The 12557-nt window shown below is 35.1% G+C and overlaps 1 protein-coding gene across 3 annotated transcripts in view; it reads right to left on the bottom strand.

Annotated features, from left to right (window-relative positions):
• Positions 1-4059: 4059 nt before the first annotated feature.
• LOC127861247 (PHD finger protein 14-like) overlaps positions 4060-12557 on the bottom strand; it is a 36221-nt gene continuing 27723 nt past the window's right edge. The window contains exons 19-25 of one of the 3 annotated variants that reach the window (XM_052399667.1): positions 11898-12029; positions 10037-10184; positions 9231-9602; positions 7986-8091; positions 6363-6498; positions 5156-5273; positions 4060-4163 (exon numbers count right to left, since the gene is read on the bottom strand). In XM_052399667.1, coding sequence (XP_052255627.1) covers positions 4143-4163; positions 5156-5273; positions 6363-6498; positions 7986-8091; positions 9231-9602; positions 10037-10184; positions 11898-12029 — 1033 coding nt within the window. In that variant the 3' untranslated portion in view covers positions 4060-4142. Of the gene's footprint in view, positions 4164-4199; positions 4865-5155; positions 5274-6362; positions 6499-7985; positions 8092-9230; positions 9603-10036; positions 10185-11897; positions 12030-12557 lie in introns of those variants that run through there. The other 2 variants (XM_052399666.1, XM_052399665.1) reach the window with 2 other exon arrangements.

Here is a 12557-nt window from a genome sequence, read left to right as displayed (position 1 = left end):
AATTCTGACAAGCTTTCATCTATTCAAAACTGCACCCGCAGCCGAGCGTTGGCAACCGTTATGTGGTGCTCTTGTTGAAGTTTTGACATAACATTACTTCAATCACTTCAAAAGTGTTTATTCAACCAGATGCCAAACAAAAATTCATATATATGTTAAAAATAAGGTGACCTGATTGTCAGAAATTTAACATAGATCACTGAACACACTTTTGTGTGAAAGTATATAAAGAATATTACAAAAATAGCGGTACATACAGAACATGAAATGCAAGGCTTACTCATCCATTCGCCAAATTAGCCAATGGCTACAAATGAGGACATTTGGCTACAAAACAAATCCATTTGGCTACAAGGGTTTTTACATTATCACCCATAACATATAAAAATAAATAAGAAATGACATACAAAATAAATCGGGCTCAAGAAAATTTTGAGCCAGAGGGAGCCCTGAAATGAACAGGTTTGTTCGCAAAAAAAACATCAAATTGATGTCAATTCAAGGTTGGATTCAAAATTCACAGTTTCAGAGTTACCTGATGATTAATGTTCAAAGTTGAAACATTTCCCAAATTACCCATAGTAAGTTGATAAGCATAATGTTTCATTTTCTTTATATAGTACATTTCAACTATTTAATTGAATAAAAGCTATTTTTGTGTTGTTTTAACTCATATGTGGGTTTACTGATTCTCACACACAGGATAGTAATTTAACTTTCAAATCCAAAGACAATACAGATACATTTTGTAAAATGATATATACCGGTAAGTAGGGCAGTAGTGTAGGCAATTTAAAGAAATTTTACTGTACAAATACTATTATAAGAATTCTATGGTATCCTTTTTATGAAACTTTTATACAAAATGAATTTTAATAAACATAAGATTTTCTCAACATGTTCACATTAGTAAATTGTAAACCGAGACACACATTATATGACAAACAAGAGATGTGTTTGTCAGAAACACAATGCCCCTTAATCTGCCGTTTTGATTTTTTTACCTTTGACCTTGAAGGATGACCTTAACCTTTCACCACTCAAAATGTTCAGCCCCATGAGATACACATGCATGCCAAATATCAAGTTGCTATGTTCAATATTGCAAAAGTTATGAAGAAGGTTAAAGTTTTGGGTCACACACACATACAATGACAGACAAGCCAAAAACAATATCCCGATCTTTTGATCCAGGGGCATAAAAACTAACCGGAGTTTGATTAGTGAAAAAAACAACAAGAAAATGTTTAAACATATTATGGAAAGGATGTTTACAGATATGTTTGTTATGCATATATCACAAAATTTGTCCAAACTTATAGCACGATTTTCAGAAATATAGGTGTTTGAAAATAAAGGATTTGATCCAAAATGTGGGTGATTCATAGAAGTATAGGAGTCTGCATGCATTTATCTATGAAAGGTACTGCAAAATCTGCAAAGCAATTAAAGGAGATTTGAACACACACAATTGTGGGACTATATTACATACATGAACAAGAGATGTGTTTGTCAGAAACACAATGCCCCATATTGTGCGCTTTGAAATATAATTTCAATATATCATTTGGCACAAACTCAGCAGGGTTGGCACCAATCAACCGCCCCCCGTTTTTACCGGTTAAAACCGCCCTGGTCAATACTCCCGAAGTGGTAATTACTGGTCAATACTGGTCGATTGAACCCCCTATTTTGATTAATATTCCATCCTTTATTAAACAATATTGATAATATAAATTAAACAGACATGTTGCCAATATTGTCTTAAGCTATTAATACCCACTATTTTATACCTGTTCATGCAATTTGTAGGCCAATCTCTCACAATTTTGCAAATAAGTCAAAGTTGGTTAATTGGATTTTCCTAGTCGATTGAACTTTTTATGCCCACGGTAGGGTGGCATATAGCAGTTGAACTGTCCGTCAGTCAGTATGTGTGTATGTCAGTCTGTCCGTCCGTCCGAAAAAAAAACCTTTAACATTGGTCATAACTTATGCATTATTGAAGATAGAAACTTGATATTTGGCATGCGTGTGTACCTCATGAACATTTTGAGTGGTGAAAGGTGAAGGTCAAGGTCATCCTTCAAGGTCAAATATATGGCGTCTGTTGGTCAAAAAACTTTAACATTGGCCATAACTTTTTCAATATTGAAGCTAGCAAATTGATAATGGCATGCATGTGCATCTCACGGAGCTGCACATTTTGAGTGGTGAAAGGTGAAGGTCATCCTTCAAGGTCAAATGTCTAATATATGCCGTCTGTCCGTCCGTCCAAAAACTTTAACATTGGCCATAACTTGTTCACTATTGAAGATAGCAACTTGATATTTGGCATGCATGTGTATCTCATGGAGCTGAACATTTTGAGTGGTGAAAGGTGAAGGTCAACATCATCCTTCAAGGTCAAATGTCAAATATATGGCGTCTCTACGTCCGAAAACTTTAACATTGGCCATAACTTTTAAATATTGAATATAGCAACTTGATATTTGGCATGCATGTACATCTCACGGAGCTGCACATTTTGAGTGGTGGAAGTTCAAGGTCAAGGTCATCCTTCAAGGTCAAAGGTAAAAAGATATATATAAAAAATTCAAAGTGGCGCAATAGGGGGAATTGTGTTTTTGACAAACACATCTCTTGTTTTCAATTCTAATGAATTATGAATGTTCAGATAATTCTGTGCTTGATTCAACAAGAACCTGTCAATTACTGTGTATTAGTTGTTCCACCTTTTTGACACAACCGTTACCCGTCATCACTCATGTATTCTTGCCTAGATTTTCTAATGTACTTTTTAAACAAAATAGTGAAACAATATTTTATTTTCCATTGATATAGAATAAAAAACATAAGAAATAATAATTAAAAGAAAAAAATAATTGAAAAGAAGAGTCTAGAGTAGACCAACATTTAAAAAACATTATTTGTTGGCAAAATCAATAACTTTGATTGCTTATTCATTTGAAGACCAATCAAACTTTTAAATATGAAAGGAAAAAAAAACAACCTCTTAATACAGAAAGGAGACAAGTTAGAAATAATTTTTAAATTAATAGCAAGTTATCTCCTTTTGTGTGAGTGATATGAAATAGCCTAAGGGCAGATTTGCTTCATTGTCAATATCAGAGACATAACACTGCATGCATTTTATTACCAATTAAGGCTTTGGGACCAGATTTATGACCCTAGAAAACACAACAGTTCTGTTTGTCCATCTGGCTTATCAAAAAGATATATCAATAGATCATTGAAATACTATGGTAACTACAATAGTAATAATAATTTAGTAATTAACAGATGTGATACACTGAGATAAAGATATTGCCTTAGTCGTTATGTATTTGAGCCCGTATCCATAAATAATAAAGAAGTGATTTTTTACAGCTTTAAAGATTTTTTTTACAATAAAAAAACTAAAAAAAAGTCAATCAATTACAGAATAATGATTGATTTAATATAGAATAAATTAAAGTCTTCCTTTGTGATGTTAAATTCTACAGTTTTCAATCGACCAGTATTGACAAATAATGACCAGTATTGACCAGTTTAAACCGGGTATTGACCACCGGCCCGGTCAATACTAAATTGACCGGTCAATATGCCAACCAATGTTTGGCAGGTTTAGAAATTATCTCCCTTTAAAAGCTTATTACTTCCCTTGGATTGTAATTTTTTACTTTTGATCTTGAAGGATGACCTTGACCTTTCACCACTCAAAATGTGCAGCTTCATGAGATACACATGCATGCCAAATATCAAGTTGCTATCTTCAATATTGCAAAAGTTATCGCAAAACTTTACTTTAACTAAGGTTAAAGTTTTGGGACAGAATGACAGACAGACAGGCCAAAAACAATATGCCCCTGATCATTCGATCCGGGGGCATAACAATCAAACAAAGTGGTATTAATCTGCAAAAGCTTGTCACAGCCAACATTACTTTGATTTTTTTTTATCAACTAGGCAACATTTTTCCACAGTCAAAGTTAAAGCAAGATTTTACTAAAAAAGATTAGTTGGGTGGCAGGGTGAAAGCCACAAGACAAAACATAGTTCATCCTTAAGAATAATGTCAGATTTATTTCTATAATAACGGAGTTAATTTACAAAGAATCAACAGTCTTCGTCCAAGTCAGCTAGTCTCCATCTTCTCCATCCTAAAATAAACAAATGCAATATTTTTGGCTAGTGCGAAAAAAAGTTGGCATCTAATTTATTATTTTATTTACCTATACAATGGGGTTGTTAAAGCACATTTCACTCACCAGCTTTAATTGGTTACTTAAATTGTGATATTCTAAATACTCAGCCAATAATGGAACCCCTAATTCAGATGGAAATTTTTTGTTACTTGTTGATTTAATGCATATTGAAGAAATGTTGGTCTTTTGTATTTGAAACTGTCTGCTTTTAAGATGTATTGTTGTTTTCAACAGCTTATTTTGTAAATAAATGAAATAATAAACATTAGCAAATCAAAAAAGTTTTACTGTGCATTGGTCACCACATTAACCTTAATCTATAAACATAAATTACAAGTCCGTATTGTGTTCTATATTGATACATGTACTTCATTTTATTCTTGATGAGTTCCATCCTATCAGTAAGTTAGTGGATTATTTATCATCCATTTAGTCAATTGCCGGAAAGAAAACAAATGTATTTATCATAATGCTACTATCAAACATTCATGCATTAAGATCAGCGCCAGTCTAATTTTGAGGTGCTTTTGTTACAACAAATTCTTTGCCCCTGTGAATCATCAAAAGGTCAGCATGGCATTGTGGGTATGGTCTCCACTTAGCGACCGGGATATCATGGGTTTGATCCCCACTGTGGAAGCGTTCTCTAGATTTCCCTAGAAGAAAAAGACGTGGATCTACCCAGGAAAAGGACTCGAGAGCTGTTCAATAAGACTTAGGCTTTTAATGCAATCTAGCTACAGTAAATAGGTTTAAACCTGACTGAATCATTCTCCATGTTGCTGTCTTAATGCATGTGCGTAAAGTGTCATCCTAGATTAGCCTGTTCAGTCCACACAGGCTAAATAGGGAGGTCACTTTCGGCTTATAAACTGGATTTCTGTTAAGAAAAGACTTCCTTTAACAAAAAATTCCATAAAAGTGGAACAACAAGTTTTGTGCCCTACTGAATCATCATCCATGTCACAGGCCTCACAAAACCAGGTGTATCCCCGCTGCTTGGGTGTCTTCTTTGCCGGGGGATCCAGGCACTGGAAGTGGTACCACAGCTCACAGTTGTCACAGCTGAAACACATGGAGATATCAATAATCCTCGCCCTGAGAAAATCGGGCGTAATGTGTCGTCCCAAATTAGCCTGTGCAGTCAGTGCTATTATGGTATTTTTGGTTATTGAATATTTTGTGGACTTTGCTGGAGAGTAAACAGTATTAACTTTAAAACAAAACTAACAGCAGATGCTTTAAAACAAAGTTTATGCAAAAATTCTGAAATAAGACCTAGTTATGCAGAATTTGTACTATTAATGTTCTTGTAGCTGGTGGTGATATTTAAAGGAGTATTAAATGCAAATTGGAAATAGATACGTTATGACCTGTTATAAAATATCTTTTGCAATTGGACACATGGAAGTTTGGTTTCCTCACATTGATGAAGCTGTCACAATATTGATCAAATGGTTTAATAATCTACATGTCTAATCTTTTGTCAGGAAGTCATTCAACAAATAACCACCTGCCTACTTCTTACTTTTGTCATACCAAGCACTCAATACACCATGATAGGTCAAACATGCTATCCAATCATCCCTTTGATCATTTGCAAAAGAAGCATTCAAATCAGTATTGTTAATAAAAGTAACAACACATAGCTTGCCCAAATAAATGATAATCATACTGATTTGTATAAATCATACCCTTGAATTGTTTTTATAATGTATTTGGGTTCATGCGTGCACATGTCAAACAATTCTTAAAACAGCCCATTTTTTGTCATACTTTTTAATCTATTTCTTTTTGATTTGTGTATGAGAACTAATATATAAGGGAAGCGGCCAACGAGCGAGGCCTGGTATAGGGGAGATAACCCTAGGTTATGGTTAGGTTATAGTTTGGGATCGGGTTATGGTTAAGGTTAGGTATAAGGCTAAACCTAACCCAAACCCGACCCCTAACCCTCTAACCCCCACATGCGCATTACAATACCAGGCCTCGCTCGGTGTTGTGCGCTTTCTAATATATTAATTTGTATTCTACTGTAATACATTTATGTATTAAGTTCAGTTTCTCAGGCTGGTTAATGTTTCCTACTTATAACATATGACCATGCTGAACAAACAAGTTTACACTTATGATATGTACTTTGTAAGCACCTACCTGACCATTGTCTTGCCATCCCCAAATTTAGAGCAGGTGGCACATTGGTTGCCAGGCTGTTTCTCATGTTTCTCAGGAGGGGTTTTCGACGCTGAACGTCTACTCACAACCTGCTCTGAACTGGCTCTTTTACCACCTTTTATAGAACAAGGATATCAGTTAAACTGATGGATGCGCTTTGTCAGTGTATGGGTCAATTGTTTGGGATCAAATGATTATTTAAAGGGCAATAACTCCCCAGAAAACTCAATGGAGCAGATCAACATTACACTGATGTCAACCCTGAATAAAATGTCATGAAATTCGTATCATAAGTTTCCTAGTTCTAACACATAAATGCAAACTTTATTAGAAAATGTTATCATATAAATGGAAGAGCGATTACTGAACAAACAATTATTGGTGTGGAACAACCTGTAAAAAGTAGCAAGTCCACTCAACAGAGAGGCTGCAGATGAAGAGTCATAAAATTCGGATCATTAGTGCCCGAAATCAAACATGGAAAGGAAATATTATTCAAAAGGCAATAACTCAGTGAAAATGAGATGAGCATATAAGCAACTCACAATGTGCGCATATCCACACTAAAAGGCAACTATTTATATACATTAATCATAATTGAATCATTATATTTGGTTCATCAGTTGCTTAGATCTTGCAAGTAAAAAAAGAAAATGACATTTAATCAAAGGACAATAACTCCCGTAAAAATGATTGGACCAGAACAACCAGGAAACAATGTGCATGTCTACTTTGCATATCATGTTTCATCAAAGTCGGATAATTAGAGCCTGAGATCTCATGGGGAAACAAAAAACAATATTAATAATCAAAAGGGAAAAACTCCCTTAAAGTAACTGGACAGGAATGACCAGTCGAGAATGCAAGAATTCTGACTTACAGACAAAAAAATGACTTTATTCTCCCCCTTTCAGCAAGCATAACAATACATGTAGCATAATTATATTAATTACATATGAAAAGAAAACTTTGTTCAATATAAATATCCTATAAAAATGTATCTATTTGTTAAAACGCTACTCTAACCAACACATGATTTATGACTTAAATATTTAATTGAATGTATTTTAAATGGCATGGTTATCAATGTTGTATGGAGAGTAATTTAAGTATTTTTTGTAACATGGTAAAACTCTTTGAGGAATTATGCTTCCGCTAAAGTAGGTCTGCATGGGAATGAACATGTTTGTAATGAAAGAAAATTTGTTTTTATTGTGTGTTTAAAACGGAGAGTTGTTTAAAGAAAATGTTATTTAATTATGTTTAAATGTGATTTTGAATCTCTTTAAGACTGATAGTGATTATCAGAAGCGCGATTACCTGAACTACTTTCGCTTTCACTTTTCACTCGTAAAAGAAGTGCTACCCACAATTCCTTTCACGTTAGTACACAGGTCAGTAAGACCGGTGTGTATACAATGTCATACATGGGTAATAAAATGAGATTTAGGTGTGAAACAATCATACCTTATACAGAAGTGTTTAGCAAATACAAAACTTCCAAACAAAACATAATTATATATAAATTATTAATTGATTATTTCCTTTCAACTACTGCAAATCAACACAATTAACCCATGTATGCACCATTGAGGTACGTACCAGAGCTGTTCTGGGTGGGTGAGACATCACTCATTTCGCTCTCATCATCGTAATGTTTCTTCCTAATGATTCGTCTGCCCGTCCTTGATACGCTTGATATATCATGCTACAAGGGAAGAGAAAACGCCAGATCAAAAGACTTAAAGGGACTGGTTCACAGTTTGCAAAAATGATACTTATAATGTTTTGTCATGGATTAAAAAACAAAGTGTACACTCGTGAGCAAAATAACACTTATGACGGAGACTCATACTGAAAATACATTTTTGAGAATTAATAATCACATTAGAAATTCACAAAATCATAAAGCGTTACAAACGCCAAATGATAATAATTTGGAAAGTTCTTTTGTTATTTTTATATGTTGTGACCATATGTGGATTGCTTATATAAAGTATAAAATACCAAGTATTTGTTTAGATGACAGAGTGTACACTCAACCCAAATAAAAGAGGCCTTTTCACAGATTGTGGTATGTATTGAAGTTTGTCCTTCAATGCTTAATACTGATAAATGTTAAAATTGGATCCATTGGATCTAAAAAGCTCCAGTAAAAAAAACAAGAATAAAATTAAAGAAAGAAAAAAATTACCGGTACCCTTAACTGGGCTCGAACCACTGACCCCTGGAATAAAAGTCTATCGCTTAGACCACTAGGCCATCTGTCCTCATACACTGCGTGATGTATTTTACACTTTATATAAGCAATCCTCGTAGAAACACAAACTATTACGACAACAACAGAACTCTCCAAATGATTCAATCGTTTCCCGTTGCAACGCTTTATAATTTGCAGGTTTTTAAATTGTCTAAAGATGCATAAATGGATATTTTAGAGCATGGTTAATGTTCAGTATTACTGTTTCCTCACAATTATCATAACTACAACGATCATTTGCGAATCTGAAACAATTTTTTTTTAATTTTGTCAATTTACCAAAACGTGAAAACACCTCTACCCCTTTAAAAAGAGGCATTGAACATTCTGTCTAAAAGGTATTGGAGTAATGGAGTAAAATTATAGTTTTTCAGTAGAACATGAATTTTTTTCTGCAAGGTGTTGTAAAATAAGCAAGAGACCAGCTTAAACACTTTTGCTCTTTTATGTTCTTATCACTAATGGCTTAAAAGCCGGTGTCCCTAACAACTCCAATGATCATTACAATGTGTTAATTAATATTTGCTATTGACAAGTTTTGAATGATGTATCTGATCTCTAACTATTAATAGAATTCTATAGCTTACAATGATTCGCTGCTTATATATAGGCGTGGTCTCTTCTTCTATATGAATCTCAACCCCTCGCGAGCTTTCGTCACTGAGTTCTTCACCATCCTGGCTTCCAACGGGTGGAGAATTCCCAGGCTCTTCTTCATCTGGGGAATAACCCATCATGTGATGAATAGGGGAATCCCCAGTGGTGCCATCTATAGGGGAATCCCCCATACTGTTTGTCATGTCAGGTTCATACACGGACTCGTCATCCGACTGTTCATCGCTCTCAGCAGCAGCCTTCTCAGGATCCTGAATTTTGGATTTTGCTGTTCTTTTATTTGTAGAACTTTTATTTGCATCTTTCTTCGGAAGCTTTCTCTTACTTTTCTTTTTCGTCCTCGACTGAAAATATTCAAGTTGTATATTTTTAAATGATATTAATATTCAGCAAAATAGGATCGATAACACCATAACATATATCCTAAGCAAAATGGCCGAGCGTGCCCAAATAACTGAAGTGGGAAGTTGTGATGTGCATGCAGGCTGCTATTATTCTGATGATCTGATTTCTAGTTATACAAGCTATTTCCCACTCAGATACGCACTTTGACATGTTTAAGTCCCTTAGAAAATCTACTCCAATTTAAGACCTTTCTTACCAGATTAAAGTTTTACAAACTTCTCTTCCAACCCTAAGATACTGATGAGCAGCAAAAAACATAAATTGAACAGACTGCAAGTTAATCTCAAGCTGTCATGATTTAATGCTGGCTGCATATAGCCATTTTCACATTGCTCTTCAGCCAGAAAGGGTTAACAGAAAAAGTGTTACTTACAGGAAACAGAAACTCCATCTCCTGTTGAGCATGGGAAAATTTTGCTGGTTCCTTGATCTTGTCTCTTAGTCGTCTCGGTGCATTCATGTTCCTCGTGGAAGTGTCCTCGCATTCATCACTGCTGGATTTGGCGCAATCAGAGCACTGCCTGCAGCAAAAGCCAAAGCCCAATCGAACGGCAACCAATTTAAAACTTGATGTCACAGTGACCTTGACCTTTGAACTAGTGACCCCAATTTCAATAGAGGTCATCTACTTCCAAACCAAACGGTCAATTCGTTGATAAGTTATTGATCGGAAACGATTTTCACACTTAGTGCGACAGTGACCTTGTACTTTGACTTATTGACCCCAATTTCAATAGTTGTCAACTTCTGTCCAAGGCCAATGCACATGTGAAGTATCAAGCCAATCAGTCAATAAGTTGACAAGTTAACTACCAGAAACGATTTTCACACTTATTGTGGAAGTGGCCTTTGACCTAGTGACCTAGTGACCCTAAGTTCAATAGAGGCCATCTACTGTCCAAGGCAAATGCACATGTGAAGTATCAAGCCAATCGGTCAATTTGTTGAAAAGTTATTGATCAGAAATGATTTTCAAACTTATTCTGACAGTGAACTTTGACCTAGTGACCCTTATTTCAATAGAGGTCATCTACTGTCAAAGACAGCAAGTACTAGCTCTACCCAAGAAATATACGCGTTTCAATACGCCTTTGGCGTTTGATGCAATAGAGCTAAAGAAAATATGTTTTACGTAGGGATGCAAGCAGTTAACCAGTTAAACTAGCAAACTACCAAATTGATCAGTTAACCAGTTACATTTTTGGGTAAAGGTTTACCTGATTTTTAAATATGCCTTTTTTCATGTTATAAATCGAAAGATTGTACTTTTTGCAATGTAACATAACTTATGCTGGCTTCTAGTTAGAACAACATGTGTCACAACAACAACTGTAATAAATAACGTGTACAAAAACACAGTAATAAAGCAATTAATCAGTACCTTTGTGGTTACAAACAGGAAGTATGCTTTTGATTATTGGCACTATTGTTCTGTTTCACAAGCGACTAATACCATAGACGTAATTGAAACATTAATCTCACTCGGGATAAGTATCAGTTGAGAAATTAAACGGTTAATTTTGATGCTTTGCGAGCCAATATCCAACACTGATTGCTGGCAAAAATAAAATGTTCATTTGTATCAATTTTATCAAGATATGCATTCGATGTTAAATCTTGACCAGGGAACGTCATATTTGTTTTAATAGAATTTAATATTATTAGTAATTTACGTTATCCATAATGCCTCCACAATCCTCTGAGGCGAGTTTTAACTAAGGCTGAAAATTATTAAACTTTATTTATTACAAAACAACCATCAAACAGTTTTTTAAATAATAAATTAAATAATTACATTTAGTAATTATGAATGGCTTTTAAGTTGCGTGGTACGTTACGTTAAAAAACATAGTAATAAGCGGTAATCATAATACTAAGTAACATCACCATTAAATGTATATACTGATTATTTAAAATATTTAACATACATTTTATAACACATGAAGATGTCCAGTTCTTGTAAATTTTTGCTCATATGCTTTTACGCAGGAAAATAAATACAAAATCTAACATACAATTATGAAATGATTAAAATAAATGTTATAATACATTTTTATTTAGAAACTGATACCGTCGCTTATGTACTCAACGCAATCAATCTATATTTTATCATGTTTACTTTTAAGGTTGTTCAGTTTACCAGAAATAACTGATTACAGTAAAATGTCAAGAGCTTCAGGTTTTTTGTAACCTGTTGCATCCATACTTTAAACTACTATTCTGCTGATACCTACCAGCTATATATCCTAGTTTTCTTGGGCATACGAGTCAGTGGGGGCTCCAGGCAGGCCAGGTGGTAGGACAGGTGACATGTGTCACACTTGGCTAGCAGGTGTTGATCATGTGACAGGCCACACTTGCCACACCTGCAATCAAACAATTAGGTATGACATGTGTCACACTTGGCTAGCAGGTGTTGATCATGTGACAGACCACACTTTCCACACCTGCAATCAAACAAATAGGTATGACATGTGTCACACTTGGCTAGCAGGTGTTGATCATGTGACAGACCATACTTTCCACACCTGCAATCAAACATAGAGGTATGACAGGTGACAGGTGTCACACTGGGCTAGCAGGTGTTGATCATGTGACAGCCCACAAGTGCCACACCAGCAATCAAACACAGAGGTAGGACAGCTGAAATGTGTCACACTTGGCTAGCAGGTGCTTATCATGTGACAGACCACACTTTCCACACCTGCAATCAGACAGAAATTGGACAGGTGACAGGTGTCACACTTGGCTAGCAGGTGCTGATCATTTGACAGACCACACTTGCCACACCAGCAATCAGACAGAGATAGGACAGGGGACAGGTTTCCCACTTGGCTAGCAGGTGTTGATCACATGACAGCTCACACTTGCCACAACTGCAATCAAACAAACAG

Source organism: Dreissena polymorpha, chromosome 15, assembly GCF_020536995.1.
Source record: "Dreissena polymorpha isolate Duluth1 chromosome 15, UMN_Dpol_1.0, whole genome shotgun sequence".
NCBI classification, from domain to species: domain Eukaryota; kingdom Metazoa; phylum Mollusca; class Bivalvia; order Myida; family Dreissenidae; genus Dreissena; species Dreissena polymorpha.
Note: the sequence above shows the minus strand (reverse complement) of the source record. Positions and strands in the feature narration are given on the sequence as shown.